The sequence below is a fragment of the Alligator mississippiensis genome, chromosome 5 (assembly GCF_030867095.1).
Source record: "Alligator mississippiensis isolate rAllMis1 chromosome 5, rAllMis1, whole genome shotgun sequence".
In the NCBI taxonomy this organism is placed as follows: Eukaryota; Metazoa; Chordata; order Crocodylia; family Alligatoridae; genus Alligator; species Alligator mississippiensis.
This window is the reverse complement of record NC_081828.1, coordinates 133510825-133527520: the sequence shown is the minus strand read 5'-3', so window position 1 is coordinate 133527520 and position 16696 is coordinate 133510825. Positions and strand designations below refer to the sequence as shown.

General features: G+C 37.4%; 1 protein-coding gene across 25 annotated transcripts in view; it reads right to left on the bottom strand.

Annotated features, from left to right (window-relative positions):
- The window catches only part of CLASP2 (cytoplasmic linker associated protein 2), a 218126-nt gene that overhangs the window by 45478 nt on the left and 155952 nt on the right, over positions 1-16696 (bottom strand). For 10 of the 25 annotated variants that reach the window (XM_059728738.1, XM_059728722.1, XM_059728727.1 and 7 more), the window contains 7 exons: positions 16343-16513; positions 14018-14125; positions 9797-9859; positions 8964-9070; positions 5270-5293; positions 4623-4867; positions 2957-3020 (listed from right to left, as the gene is read on the bottom strand). In XM_059728738.1, the coding sequence (XP_059584721.1) occupies positions 2957-3020; positions 4623-4867; positions 5270-5293; positions 8964-9070; positions 9797-9859; positions 14018-14125; positions 16343-16513 (782 nt within the window). The remainder of the gene's footprint in view (positions 1-2956; positions 3021-4622; positions 4868-5269; positions 5294-8963; positions 9071-9796; positions 9860-14017; positions 14126-16342; positions 16514-16696) is intronic. The other 15 variants (XM_059728730.1, XM_059728734.1, XM_059728735.1 and 12 more) reach the window with 4 other exon arrangements.

Here is a 16696-nt window from a genome sequence, read left to right as displayed (position 1 = left end):
AAAGAGAGCAGAATAGAAGCTGGAATTCAACTAATTACAGTGGAAATAATCCATACCAGATATAATTTTTCTTGATAGTCTTTTGTTTTCATATTAGAATGTTCAATTCTGAAATCAGATTACATAAGCTCAATTCAATAGTGGACAAAAACAGATATTGTAAGAAAAATTGATATCTTCCTGGTAAATTATTTTTTTAAATGCAACTTAATAATTATGTTGCAGATGCACCAACCACCAACAGGAGCCCATAACCAAATGACGTCAGTTAATTAGTAGATAAGCACATCTCAATACATTACCACACAGTTTGTTTAACTGTATATAGCATTTTATGTATTGCAAAAAGCTTGATACTGCATGAATTCTTTAAGGAAGAAAAAGAGGAAAAAGGGTTAATTGCGCAGTCATGCAATAGGGTTAAGGCTTCCAACAAATACTGAACCAACTTACTCTCTAAAGAGAGTTCCAACACAGGGGACAGCATGCAAAAAGGAAAAAAAAAAGGGGGGGAAAAGATAAAAACACACAAATTAGTCTCCATCAATGCAAAGTTCCTGTATGGAAGAAAAAAAAAACAAAAAATAAAAAAAATATTTCAAAAGCTTTTATAATAAATTTCCAGAATAGTACAGAAGCAACCATTTTCGTTTGCCCTTTACTTCTTTAAAACCACTTTTCTCTTAAAGTTACCATTCAGTCACTGTTTTCCCCCAAGCAGTTCCTCACATTTGACTAAGAGCATGTTAAAAGTGTATAACATATAGCAGTTGACATATTTCCTGCAGAAGCTTGAACAAATACTCTGAGGAAAGATTACATATCATGATTTCACATGCAAATACCAACAAAACTTACTATTTGTTAATCCTGGGATACTTAAAAGTTGCTATTCTCCTGTTCAATCATTGGTTGGCATTTAGCAGGTTTGCAATATCTAATGGCAGAACAGCACTAGATTGAGGAAAAGCTATTAATTTTTTAAAATACACTTTTTAAAAATCTAAATAGATTACTGATTTATGTTGACCATCCTTTTGATTACAAAACAGAAAAGTGTGCCCAGTGAACCTAAAAAAGAGAGTATCATAATCAGAAGGAATTAAGTAATTTGCTAAACTGTAAGTACCTTTTATGAAAATATGCCAAATTTAGCATTTTGATACAACCATAATATCAAATATTTTAATTCTGTATATTTTGCATACAAAAATGTGTTTTTCTTATTAAAAAGGTCTTTACACTGTATTCTTTGATATATTAAACAATACAATATTAAAGACACTAGTGACCTGTGAACAAAACTGACTCAGCTAAATGAAGTTTAAAAAATTAAAGATTTTTGTTGCTACATGATGCATAAAACATCATGTACCCCAATACTTGATCATCTTCTCCTTTCCTACTTTTGGCTATTTACTCAGTCTCTCTGCAGCACTTAAACTTCCTTTTTCCTCACTGCCCTCTCTCCTGAACTCCTGGGTTCAACAAGTCCTTGGCTTTGCTTTCTTAACCCTTGTTCCCATGTGTATCCCAAATTTCCCAAAAGGCAAAACTTTGCTACTGCAACAGCAGAAATCTTGACAAGTTATTTTGGTGCTCACTATGGCTCCTTATTTTGTCAGCTTTTCAATTAATCCAGTTCTGAAAACCTGTCACGTTTACATTTTATGAGCCAGTTCTGAAAATTCCACCAGTCATGACAATCAGTTGTGACCACCAGTGTAACAAAGGGATGAGAGTGACCAAAGTGCCCACTTCACAGGGGTGCAAATATGGCAGCTGCTCCCACTGCTGGTCCAGCCACCACTGCCACCGCCAAGGATGAAGATCCTGGTAGTTAAGTCCCTGGTGATTCCATTAATTCTGAAATCATTAACTACTTTTGATTATTCAATTTTGATGTTTGTGCTATCATTTAACTCAGTGGTGCTCAACCTTTTTGGCCAACAGACCAGATGGGTAATTCTTGATCCCTCCTCAGGCCAGATCCAGCAGGGCCCCATCCTACCATATGGGGGGGGAGGGGGGGGTAGCCTGGCTCTGATCTAGTGATGTGGTAGAAGGGAGACTTGGGCCAACCCCAAATGATTCAGCCCCATGGGAGGAGACGGTGTGGCCCAGCCCCACAAGAGGACAGGGACATGGATGGCCTGGCCCCAACCAGGACAGGCAGAGGGAAGGGGGTATGGCCCAGCCCCATGGGCAGGGGAGGGGGCAGGATGTGAACATATCCTGAACCAGCAACGTAGGGAAAGAAGGCGTGGCCTAGCCCTATGAGAGAAAGGGGCTGTGGTCCAGCCCCAACCCCATGGCCAGGAGGAAAGGAGGCGTGCCTTGGCTCTGATCAGGCCATGTAGTGGGGAGGGTCACCGGACTCCAAGGCTCTCTGGGCTGCATTTGGCTTGCAGGCTAAGCACCCCTGATTTAAATCAATACTGAAAAGTGAATAAAAGCTAACACAGACTGCACAACAAAGGAAAATAGGAAAAGGTTTCTCAGAATACCTATAATTCAAGACAAGCAGGAAAATATTAAATAATTATTAAATCATTAGAAATATTCTACTTTATTTCCTGCTAGCTTTAGAGAGCTGTCCACTTGTTGGGTTGTTTTACTTTAACTCAATTTGCTGGCAGAGAATTCAGCATACACTTCATCTCCTTAATCATAAGATGGAAAATGAACTTCGTTTGAAAACTCAAATCAAGTCAAATGCCAGAATCTCCTTATATTTAACTGAGTAATTCAGAATCATTGAAAATAAGAGCACGTATAATAAGAATACACAGCAGGAAAGAGTTCCCTAAAAGCTCAGGACCACCATCACAAATTTCATAACAAATTTTTCAAAAGTGCAACCGAATCCTTACTGACACCATTTAGAGAAACTACTCTAAACATTGTGTAAGATTTTGAGTGCTGACTACAAACAAACAGTAAAACCTAAACATACCTTGCTGTGAGGGTCAGCAAACATCCTGGTGAAGATTTCACACAATCTTTTCAATTCAACTCGACTGTCAATATGACATAACAATTAGTCAATAATGAGAAATAACAATTAGATAACAATAAACTAATTAGCTACTTTTGGGCTACTGTAAGGAACTGTTTGAAGAAAAAAGCCTTATACACAAAGCCAAAAATTTAGGCCAGCACATCTTGATAAGGTTCACAAAAACCCTTCTCGGAGAAACTTTCCTTTTTTGTAATCATTTAAAGTGAAGCACTTTAATTTTGATTACACATTCTCCTGCAGTAAATGAAACCTAGCAGATGAAACTAGGGCAAAGCAATCACTGAAACCAAACACCACAGTGAAACCAGGTAGTAAGTAACCTGGTTTTGGCATTCTAATTCTTTCAATTTTAATAATTAAGAGATTAATAAAATTGATAATGAAAAATGTTGCTTAAATATAACTTTTAACTAAGTAATCTCTTTAAACTCGTAGTAATCCAAAGTAATATTCCATTTATTTTATATTTTAATTGAAAAAGACAATCTATATATGAAATATTTAAGTCACACATCAGGAATATTTTTCACCTCCTACAATGTTAAATATCTTCTGTTAAATATAGGACTACAAAAATTTTGCAAAAATATGAATAATTAATTAGGTATATCAATTGGGAACTTTTCCTACTACTTTGAAGGGTTTCTGGTTTGATATCCTGTTTGTTGTCAATGCTGATTTTTAGGAAAAGAATATTTAAATAAAAAAGAGTGCAAAGAAAAGTTAAAGTTGGGATTAGTTACCACTCTCATTAGTTACCAATTTCAACAGAAAATCATTTAAGAGTTAAAGCTGAATTAAATTTCAAATTAATATTTTCTTATGATAATAAATTAAGACATACAGTATAACCTCATTAATCCAGACATCAAAAATCTGGAATTATAAAAAATACAGCACCTCCCCCTGCCACTCTGGGACTGGCCGCCACTCCCCCCTGTCCTCCCAGACAAGGAGGGGGAACCTTACACACTGCGCATGCTGACATTCACCACCCTGCGCCATGGCTCCGCGTGTGGCCGCTGCTCCCCCCTCCTCCTCCGCTCCACGACTGGCTGCCACGCCGGTTTAAAAAAATCTGGCATTTTCAAATTTCTAACAGGTGCTCAGTCCCAGGCACACCGGATTTATGAGGCTATACTGTACAAATATCGTACACTCAAATGTTTTTCTAGGCATTTTTTAAGTTAGCGATGATCCCCCCTCATTAGAGAAGGGCTCTAGCAGGACTACTGAGTAGGTTTATGAAAATAAGAGGGTCACACTGAAAACAAACCATCTCAGAAATATCTGAAGGATAAGGCTTTATTTACTATTTTGGATTTCTGTTTTATCTCAGTTACTTCCTACTTTAGCAAACGAAAAGGGATGAAATGACTTTTCTAAATAAAACAGAATCAAGACCTATAACTTTTATACCAAGATATATCACTGATATTTTCTACCTAGCATTTATACAGTAGAGTATTTTTCTTTGCTTACTCCAATTCTACTTAGAATATAATAAAATTATACCATATATAAATACGAAGGTGGACAGCAGTGGGTTCTTCCCTGTTCCTAAAAGAAAACTGCTTTAAACCAAGAGACATTTTCTTACCTTAAAGTCCTCTGATTTTTTAATAAATTTTGTAGACCTAGAAGACCTTCTTTTCTTTCTGACCAATTGGAGCTAGCACAACGATTGAGGACCTCTGCTACATCTTCTGTCTGGCGCATGTATGTAGGAATGCTGCCATTCCGAGAGCTGTACGATCTTTCTGAGCAGGCACTGGATGCATCACTATTGGCATCATCATCCGAGTACATTCCATAAGATTCATACCTCCTTCGTACAGGTTTTTTCTGTTATACACAGACCCCCATGTTAGCAATAATCACAAATTAGTGTCAAAATTTATATTTACATCTATCTACAAAAGGCTGGGCAATTCATTTATAAGCATGGCAACCCCTGCTTCAATGAATGGTTACAGATGTTCAATCAATCAAGGGATAGCAGTAAAAACACTTTACATTCAGACTGATTATATGGGTTTCCAAACTAAATTTAAAAAAGAGCAGCAGCCTGAAAGTTATCCACCTAATTAATCATTTTCTACGTAAGCTTTATTTGTGAAAAATCTATTAACTGCAAATCTCAAGAAGAAAAATTGATAGGTAAATATAATTTTGTATGATCCAAGTATGCAATACAGCAAAATGTTAAAACTATTATAATAAAGGGGAAAACAGTGATTTCTATACCTTAGTCCGCATGTCTCCTAAGAGCTGATAGCAGTAAATTATTAAAGAGAAATGGAGAAATTGAGAAAAATGAGGATAATTCACATTTAACAGGTGGCATAACTACTTATGGTACTACTGTCACTGGAAACTACATTCTTTTAATTCAACTTTCTTTTTTAGTTAGTTATATCTGAGCTAATTAAAACATCACTATACCATATAATACCAGGAGGAACCTAAATTTCCAGAATGCCTCAATGCAAGCTATTAGATGTTGACTGTCATGTAACGATAACTGAGCTTGAGATTTACAGCCAACAGTTACCAACCAATTCCTTTTTTGAAAATTTTGTCAAAACAACCCCTTACACCCTTCATACCCGATTTTCAACCATTGAAATTTTCTAACCAGCTCTACTTATAACATTTAGAACCTTCCAGTTCTGGAATTGAAAATGTCCCTACAGAAGTCAATTAGTGGAAAAAAGCCACGGGACATAGAAAATATACTTATCATTCTAAAAGAAAAATGAAAAAGATATACACCTCCTGAAACGATCCCTGCCATCTAAACTCAGGGGTGGAAGAGGACAATGAACATCCTATGTGATTTCACATTAAAAAAAAAAAAAAATCAAAAAAAAAAAATCAAGTGATTACTTTTCCCTTTTCATTGACAGTACTGTTTACATTCTTAGATAGTCACTCTCTCAAGAGATGTCTTTAAAAACAGAACAGCAACAGGATAAGTAACAGGAGACTTGTTCTCAATTATATACATATATGCAGGCATATAAGTGAATAGAGGAAGAGGAAAAAATCATAGAAGCATACTTTTCTTTAAAATGTTATGCCATAAAAAACAAAATGACCAAGACTGGACAATTTTGGAAATGTAATGGGGGAGGGAGGGGAAGCAAAAAACAAAAGACAGGAACATCTGAATATTCCTGAAAGGTATCAGTCACTTCAGTGAGAACACTGTTGGAAACCACATGTCAGAACTAACGTAAGGCCAGTGAAATTACTGAACTCCTCTCTATTGCTCAAGGCTTTCACTGCAAGGTATGGTGGGTGATGTGACATGCAGAAATTTAATTCTACAATTGTTGGATAAGTATTCCTCACTACTGCAATCTTCTCTAGAGCATCACAAGCAGAAAGCCAAGAGTTTCTTACTGAAATAAGCAAAGCTTCACTGAGCAGTAAACGCTCAAGGCTAGTTGATTCTAAATCTGATTCCCATCTTGACACCATCCTCTCAAAGTGCACACAGACAAAGTGAATAATAATTCTTATCAACCAAGTACTGAACTATTTTTGAGTGAAGGCTGCAAGATGGGAAATCTTGGCTATAATATTCTGAACAAGTCTGCTGGGCAGGGTTTTATAGATGAAATTGTGAAATGGAAGAAACTTTCCTGATCACAGCTCAAATTTAAAGAATTTTCAAAAACTGTGGCACAACTATTCTAAAACAGTCATTTCCATCAATGATATTCTAGGCTATCTCCCACATGCTTAGTTTATAAAGTGACCTGTGAAGATAAAACAGTTCGAAGAGATACTTTATTGATGGCCTTTATGAACAGAGCCATCAACAGAAAGGGATTTCATATTAAAATTTTCTTCCTGAGAACTCAAAAATCAATTCCACAATATGTAAACGTCTGAAGTTTGGTTGTAAATTTTCAGCTTAAGCATTTCAAAGAATCTGTCAGTCTAATCCTTGTGCTAATAAACTCCACACAGCATTTGCATAATTTGGTACCTCATGCTTTAAATATGAATTGATATACTTAGGACTGATTTAGAATATATGGTAAACAAAGGCTGTCCAACACGCAGCCTGCAGGCCACATCCAGAAGGGGTAAATGTGCAGCCCATGGGCTCCTGTTGCTGTGGTGGCAGTCAGGGTCTTTGGTGTAGAGCAGTATAGCTGGAGGTTTGGGATACTCGCAGGACAGCGATGGGGTGGGAGAGTGGGGTAGGACATATAGTCTGTTCCTACATGGCAGTGGCAGGGGGATGGGCTCACACAGGCATGGGGAGGAGATCTGGCTTGCCTGCTGGGCAGCAGCAGCAGAGGGGCTCATGCAATGGAGGCTGAACGAGCTTGCACTGCTCCAGAGGGTGTGCAGGAGTTCATGCTGTACGTGAATCAGGGAGACTATTCATGGTAGGGCTCCCAGGAGCCCACTGCACGTGCAGAGGGGGGGCCCCACAACCAGTGTGGCCTGCAGCCCCTGACTACTTAGAAATTGCACAGCTGTGTACTAGACCATTTCAGACTCTTGATTTCATTATTCCCACTTAATCGAAGTTATTAATTTGTTCATTTACCAATACGGCAAGTAGTCTAACAAAATACAGAAAATGACATATAAAAACTCGTCTTGATTTAATAGAAAAAAAGAAAGAAATTAAATCAAGAGAATTCCTTCAAAACATTTGAGTCATCAAATGCGGAAGAAAGATTATGGTAGAGCTGATCAGAAACCTGACGATGGATCCCTTTTCCAGCAGAAAAAAACATTAATCAACATTGTGATGCGCTATTGGAACTTGTTGATTTTTTTTACTAAATAACAATGGAATACTGTTTACCTGATTCCCTGCCAGGTCTTCAGCACCCTACCTACCAGGTAGCTTGGGTAGGTTTCTAGACTTCAAGCTTATCAGCAGATTCCCACATTCCTAAATTAGCAATAGCTCAGCTCCCAGAGTCCCCTGATTTGCAGCAGAAAGAAAAAATCTTCATTTCCCCAACATCTTGTATGGTGAGCTACTATGAACTGGGACTGTTAGGGAAGTTAGACGGCCTGTTCTCCACCTGCTTGCCCCAAAAATGCTTGCTTATGGCTATGAAACTGTTTCACTAAAGATTCCAAACTGTCTTTCCCCTTCTTGATGTACAACATGAAGATTTTTCAAAATTTAAGATCGTTTCCATGAAATGAAAGTCTCATTACTGGTCAGCTCTCGTAAATAAATTCTTATTCTACTATTTTCACTCCATAATAACTGTCACAATAGTTGTTCAATTAGTATGATTATTGTGATAACACAGAAAATACATTTGGACATTAGAAAGTTACAAAGAGACTACTACATGTATTATTTTTCCTGTGGCTGTTCCAATGCACAAGGTAAATACTGTCTACTGGCCATGACAGATTTGATCAAAGCACTCTATTTAAGCTTTACAGTCATGACAGTAATTTAACAAACACTTGGAAATAAAACTTTAGTCAATTTTGTTTCCAAGTCACAGGTCTACTTTTTATTCTACAGAGTTATGATGACAATAGAGATCAACAATTTTTAACATATGCCTTTATTTTTTGTTTTCTTTAATAGTGGACTGTACATCTAGCCAAAGCATAGAAAAGTGAAACCCTAGTACAAGGCCTAAAATCTAGATAAAAGACTGTTATATAGCCAGTTAGTCTTCTGGATACAATATTAATTTGCTGCTTCAGGACTTCAATTTTGTACACTGGCTGTAACCAGGGAAGGCAAATTCTACCTCAATTAATCTGCTTAGCCATACAAACTAATTTTGAGTGCTAGTCATTCCACTAATGAACTCAGAGGATTAAACTACCTGTATTTCTGGATGCATGTAGAAATACAAATATTACATATAAAAAACCTTAATCACACAGTTGACCCATGCTTTTATTGTTCATATGAATGGAGACTTCTTACCAATGCATCTGCAACTGCTTCTTCCACATCAGACCCTGTGTTCAGAACACGCATAGCACTAACCGATGATGACAATCTACTTGACTGGCTGATCCCAAAACCTGTACCTGTTGTAAGAAATAAAGAAAAAACAAAAAAAATTAGTACAAATGGCAAAAATGCAAAACTAAAATTTAGTTGCTTTAAACACTCAAGCAGAAAATGATTAAAAACCCAAACAGAAGACAAGTGTTTGGAAAGTGCTTTATTCTCCTTTCAAAATATCTTTTAATATTTCAGGGTAGTTATTTGATATTCATATTTGATACTCATATTTGATATTCTAAATAGAATACTTCAAAATATTTGTATTGAGAGAAGGGAAACACAAAGTTGAACTGAAATACAGTGGGATTGACACTGAAAGACACTGGGATATAAATGCAGAGATACTTTTTTGTCCTTTTTTTCTTAAAGGACAACCTAGTTATTAACATTTTTCTTCATTTTGGGTTTTTCCCCCCCCTAAAGAAAACAAATACAAAACAACAGTTACCAACAGTGCTAAATTAGAAAACAACATACATAAAACACGTTCTACTAATATCAAATAATGAAAAACTAAAAGTCCATCTGCAAGTGAAAACAAATTAAACCGAATGCTGTGGATGAAGAAGGTTTGACCTTGGGGTTGAGGGAGAAATGAAATAAATACACATCTACTTTAGCTATTCAAAACACAAAACTTATAACAACAAAAATAGTAATTTTAAAAAATGGACTGTAATGGAAACCAAGTGGGGAAAAATCCAGGATGACTGCACAGATGATAGAAAAGTGTACTCATCCTTCACCTGCAGCCCCATAAACATCAGGGGTGTAGAGGGCACCAGTAGATCTGGAGTGATGTCTGGAAGCTGCAATAACAGGATAATGTAAACCCTGCCTATTACCATGGAGACAAGGTACAGTGACAGTTGTAAAGTTGGAGAAGAAGAATCAGTTTTTAGCAAACAGGTGCAGTATTAAGTATTATTGTATGAAACAACATTAACAGCCAAGAAAAAAGGTTCAAGAAAGCCCCTCAAATACACAGAGAAAGCAGTTAATTCCATGCTTAAAGATGAATAAAAGCAAGCATAGTTTTAAATTCAATATAAAAAATTGCACAGGCCCAATTCCCCTAGAAGCAATCTAAAAAAAGTATACTTAGACTGTATCTTCCCTGCAGAATCAACTATACTTGCCTATACTCAAGTTGGTGTGGGATTGTGCAGCTCAACTGTTTTGCAGTTATTATTTGGCAGCTGACTAATTAGGCTAGCTTGAGCTCTATTCTATGTCCCCTGGCTGGCCAGCCAATTCAAGTTAAAATCATCACATTCTAGTTCAGAAGTTTTAATTAAAAGAAAAACAGATTTATATACAAATATATTTTTTCTTTTAAAAATTGAATTTAAAACTGAGACAACCTATGCCAAACTCTAAATCTACTTTAATTATTTAAAAATTATTCAAAGGAATATGAGTCAAGCACTTCACTGCTAGAAGTTGTAGAAAATCCCCATGGCACTTATAAACCTTTGAAAGTCTGGCTCATGGTGACTGCTTAGGTCTCTAAATATAGTTAATATTTTCTTTGTTCAATAAAGAAGTTTTAAATGAAAAACTTAGTTTGAGAAACTGTCCCTTTTCCTTCTGTATACACCATATTTAATGTAATTTCATTTAACTGATCTTAAAATACTATATTTATGCATTTTAAGTAAATTTAATTCTCATCCAAATGTAATTTGCCATCAATCCCAAGGAACAAGTCATTCACCAATTTCTAACATAATGAAAAAAAATAAATGTAGGCTAAGCTACAGAACTGCTCAAATAAACGTGCATCGACATACTGAATTTTTTGCTTAGCAAAAAACAAAAATAAAAAGGAAAATTTGTATTAATTATTTATGTCAAGTTTTCCTGCTTGCTCCTGATTAGGATGAAAGTAATTTAAATGACCGGTTTTAACCAACTGACCCTGATATGAGGAAGACAATAACTGAATGTTACAGGTAAAGCCATGTCCTTAAACATATTGAAACAAGAAAAGACTCTTAATTATAGATTTTCTACTCTGTTATGCAATGCTTAACCAATATAATTTGAATCAAAATAACTATGCATAGAATTGATGAACTATGAAATCTTTATTTGGCAGAGAATGCAATATTAGACGCTTAGGCAGTAATGTTGAAGGATGCAGGGAGTAGAAAACACTCAACAGTAGCACACAACACAAAAAGCAACATAACAACATGGAATATCAAGAAGTCCAAGTACAAAAATAGGGAATTCGTCTTTAATTTTGCCCATACCAGGCTCTCAAGATCATCATAAAACAAGGAATGCTATTAAAAGTAATACTCTTGTTTCACCACAGCTACTTCAAATCAGTAAGCCAAATAGGCTAAGATCACAAAGGAAGGCAATATTACTGGTAAAATGTGCAATATTCCATAGTTTTTGAGCAATTTGAGTCTTCAGTGTTATAACAGACCTACTCTCACTAATGATTGGAAATTTGCCATTTTACCAAATAATTAAAAATTAACTTTAGTAAAAATTAACGTCAAAGTTTAGGGGAGAAAACAACATACTTTCTGGTTAAAGGAAATTAGAAATCAATCCAAAAAATACATATTTAAAAAAATAACTCAGTAGAATAGTTGACTGCATTTGCTTATATATCCCTTGCTTCACAGAATTAAGTTAAAATATGTGCTGTCTCTGCTATGTTATAATTAACATCTACTTGTGTCACTGCAGTGCAGAATTACCAAAAGGTTTCTATAGCTACATAGCTTATATAAAACCTGGACTATTACCTACAGAAAATATTCTTTGTTGGGAACTATTAAGAGACTACAGATGTAGGCAGGTTTTATGTAAAATTGTCAAATGTGTTATAAAAATAATCTAAGTATTGATATGTAATTTGCCTTGCTGTTCTGTTTCACTTGTGTTGATATGATTTAGGATTTAGTTCAAGAAAAATGTCTGAAAATAAAAAAACTATACCCAGTAAGTCCAGTTAGTCTAAATTAAACAGTAGAGAAGACCGAGACTAAGAAATAGTAAGACAAGAAATCCAGGAGTATTTATTTTAGGAAAAAAACACTTGTACTAAATCTGGTTCTCCAGATTTATATTCTTGATGGAAGCAAATACCTCAACATACAGATGGTATTTGGCAGAAGCTGAAAACTGTTAATGGAAAACGAAATGTCAAATAACAGTGCCCCAGTAACCCACTATCTATTGTTACCATCCTCTTGGAGTTAGGTTATTTTTAAACAGTACCTTCAAGAGCTAACTTTCTATCTTACAGAAGAGGCCCAAAGCCAATTAAGATATTTTTTCTAGAAGGTTTATTACCTAAAATGCTAGCAATTTTAGAATCACATAGAAAAGAATAATGGAAGTTAATATTTATTACCTAGATTACGTTAAAATGGTTTAAGATCTGAAGTTAATGATTTTTTTTAAAGCAACTATTCTGCTCCTGTGCTTTCACTTGGTTTCTGTAAATGGATGTCAGTTGTCCCTTTAAAAAAAAATTAGAACGCCAGCCTAATAACTGTAGTACTACATACCTGAATATTATGTCATTGTTTCAGTAGCTTTGAAAAAGAAGATGTGAGGATGGTCATTTAGACCTGAAAGACATTCCCAAATCCCCTCTTCTTTCCCCTAATCTTGCAATCTTTATTTCATAGATTTCATAGACATTAGGGCTGGAAGGGACCTCGGAAGATCATCGAGTCCAGCCCCCCGCCCAAAGGGCAGGACGTCAGCTGGGGTCATAGGATCCCAGCAAGATAAGCATCCAGTTTCATCTTGAAGGTGTTCAATGAAGGCACTTGAACAACCTCCGGTGGCAGGCTGTTCCAGACCTTGGGGGCTCGGACAGTAAAGAAATTCTTCCTTATGTCCAGCCTGAAACGATCTTGTAGTAGTTTGTGACCATTCGTCCTCGTCATCCCTTGGGGCGCTCTGGTGAACAAACGTTCCCCCAGATACTGGTGGTCACCCCTGATAAACTTGTAGGTGGCCATCAGATCAGCCCTGAGCCTGCGCTTTTCCAGGCTAAAGAGCCCCAGGGCTCTCAGCCTGTCATCGTAGGGTCTGCTTCCCTGACCTCTGATCATGCGCGTGGCTCTTCTCTGGACTCTCTCAAGCTTCTCCACATCCTTTTTGAATTGTGGAGCCCAAAACTGGACGCAGTACTCCAGCTGCGGCCTCACTTTATGCTATATTTCCATTTCAGGAATTAAAAGTATAATTTAGAACAGGATTTAGGATCACCCTCATAAATAAGACCCATATCTATTTGTTAACATTTATTATATAAAGAAAATAAAGACGACTTTAACAGTGCAATTCTGTTTTGAAAAATGACTGTAAAATTGGCATGTAACTGAAGAGATTTATTTCCTCTCTACAGTAAAAATCGTACATCTTTAGCAAAAATTTTAAAGAAATTCTCTACTCATTAGTAAAGGAACAGGATATGAACTCCCTTCTTGTTTATTAAAAGTACTGCTTGCTAACTATACTATTTTTTGCGCCAACTAACCAGCGGTCCTGTCTGATCCAGGCAACAAGAAAAAAAATGTAACCTGATTCTGTGACTCTAATGGATGCAGTCACAATAAGAAAAATCATTTTAAGCTATATGTCAGTATCCAACAATGAAATCAAGAGAAACAACAACATGTAATTTCCCAAGGTTACTTTTACTATCACACTTGAGAGCACAACTGTCTTTTTAAACCAGGAACTGCATAACATGCATCTTCCCAGGCACATGGATGTTTAGGACAAGACTCCTATCAAAATGACATTTACTTTTTCAATGTGCATACCATTTGCACATTGATCTTTTTTCTAGAAAAGTAAATGGAAAGTGAGCCATGAGGAAGGGGAAAAATAGTTGCCTGCTATAAGCCAAATGAGGATATGGGTTCATTACGTGCAGATAATGAAAGGCGAAGTAGCCATGCACAAGGGCTACGAGTACTTACCAAGGGGTGGAAAAGAGCGGACAGGGCTCGTGTCCCTGCTACTTTCACGGCTGGCCTCCCGACTGCACCCCTGACTCACACTAGGTCGAGGAATGCGGCTGCCTCGTGCTAGTATGATTCAGGGTACAGAGAAACGATAGTACAGAAAGAAGACACAAGAAAAGTTGCAGTTTTAATGTAATTGTGTTTTTCAATAAATACGAGCATAGACATTTCTAAGAACAGAAATCTCCTCTTTTTACACACCTACTTGCATTCTGTTTTTGTACTTAATGAACTGCACTAAATATAGCCAGCTAAAGTAAAAGTATTTCTCCACAATCACTCTAAAACCATTTGAAAAAAGCTCAGAAAAGATGGTAGATTCTCTCATAATATATCCATTAATGAGAAGCCCTCACAATAATTCATTCAGAACTAAATGAATTCACAATAATTCACAACTTTTTGTGAATTCCATCTATTTTTTCTTTCTATTATGGAAATGTGTCGGCTTCTGTAACAGCATTTAGGATAACAACCTATCTGAAGAAGGGAGAGAGAATTCAGTTGAGAGCTAATGGGAAAAATACTAAAAACCCAGGAGCAACTCAGTTACATTTACTGACATTTCAAGAAAGGACAGGTAGAGTTGAGTTAAAGCATGAGGCAGTACCCCTCTGAGGAAGCAGGAAGCATAACATTCATCACTAAACTATACACATTGGTAAGAATTACACACATTGTCAGGAAAGCTCACGTCACATCTCCTTTCTTGTTCTCAGTATTTTCAAGCTGCCATGAAGATTTGCTCCTTACAATTGCTCTTAATTATCTAGAGGAGTCAAGTGTGATCAATAGTGCTTTGTACTTGCTCCTCCCACATTCTCCCTTCTTGGCCTAAGCCTAAGCACAGAGGCATGTGCCAATGTGTTCAGACAGCAGCAAACTTCACTGTCCCAGCTTAAATTTGAAAATGTAATTTACTATATTTACTTGAATCTGATGAGATGTTTTTCCCTCTGTTCGAAAACCCCCTGAGTTGGATTCAAATACAAAGCAGTGGGGCAGGCTACTGGAGCTCTGGCTCCAGTCCCAACCTGGGCTCAGAATCAAAGCTGTAGCCCACTTCCCTTCTCCTGCCTGCTCCACAATGCTGCTGCCCGGTCTCTGGGCAACACTTACCCTTAAGGCTCCTCTACACAGGCAGGTAAAGGTGTGATAGGATCTAATGCACAATCCACATGTGCATGGCAGGAGACCTAATTGTGGGATGACGAATCAGTTACCATCATGTCTTATTGCTGGTACAGGGGGAGCATGAGCTGCGATCTCCCAGGCAAGGGGGTGCATGGGGCATCCCTGCAGCTGGAAGATAACATGAGTTGCAGTCTCCTAGCCATAGGGGTGCATGGGCCCCCTAGCTGGGAGCTCTGATCAGCTGACAGGGCTCCCAGCAACAGGGGACACTGGCCACATATTAAATTAATAGTGTGATAGGAAGTAGCAACAAAGTTATTACATAGTTTGTGGAATAACTTTGTAGCTTATTCCTCTTTTTATCATACCGCTGATTGACTGAATGCATGGCCAGGTGACCACTTAAGGTGTGGTTAACTGGTTAATCACGTCTTAAAATGTAAGGTGCGAATGGGGCTTCTATCATCATGGTTCAGGCCCTGCTCCTGGCTGGGGCATGAATCACAAGGTGGTTTTGGTTCCCATCCAGCCAGGCAGCAGTGGTGGTGGTGGCCCTGGCCCTAGGACCAAAGCCAGAGCTGCCACTACCCAACCACTGCTACATGACCAAACAGGGAACACAGCCATCATGTGCTCCATGTCCTAGGTCAAAGCAGGAGCTGAGACTGAGGGTATATGGCGGCAGGGAGCATGCAGAAGTGGGGGGCCAAGCAGGGGGTCCAAATGGCAGGGGAGAGGGCACAGGTGCCAAGGGGTGCAGGCAACAGTGTTGGAGAGGGGGCAGGTGGCAAGGGCAGGACTACTTGTCATTTCACCACCTCCCTGCCATTGCTTTCCCTGTTGCGGTGGTGAGGGTGGCATATTTAAGATAACAATCTAATAATTCAATTATAGACATAAAAAATAATAACTTGCCCATGTCCAATATCTAATTATTGGGGGAAAGGTCTTCTTAAATTTAAAGTTATCTTGGATTCAGGTAAAATACAGTAAGTTGGAGGCTTCCCTTGGTAGCTGGTTCTGTAACCCCCAACAGTCACATTTTAGAATTCAGTTACACAAGTTCCAGCCTGCCTGCCACCTGTAACAAAATGAACTGTAGGAACCAAATGCTTCAAGTTACATGATCTGCAAAGAAATTCTTACCTACTGACAATCGAGAAGGACTAGCTTCTCTACTGCATCCTTGGCTTCGTGGGATCTTGCTACGTTTCTGAGCTGTTGCAGGATTGACTAACACTCTCTGAACCCCTGTATTCATAGTGGAGAGTGTGGTTGTTGTCAAAACTCTTCCAGGAGATCCAGATCGGCTACCAGCTGAAGGCAAAATAAGTAAAACATAAGGAACAAATTCAAAGAAAGTAGGATTAAAAATGGAGAAAGTAAACATGATCAAAATCAGTAGGAAAGCTGTGGTAGATTGTTTGAAATGGTTTGGAAAAGGGAATTGAAAAAACTTACAAAATAAAGTGCAAAATCTGAGAAATATCTGTAAATTAA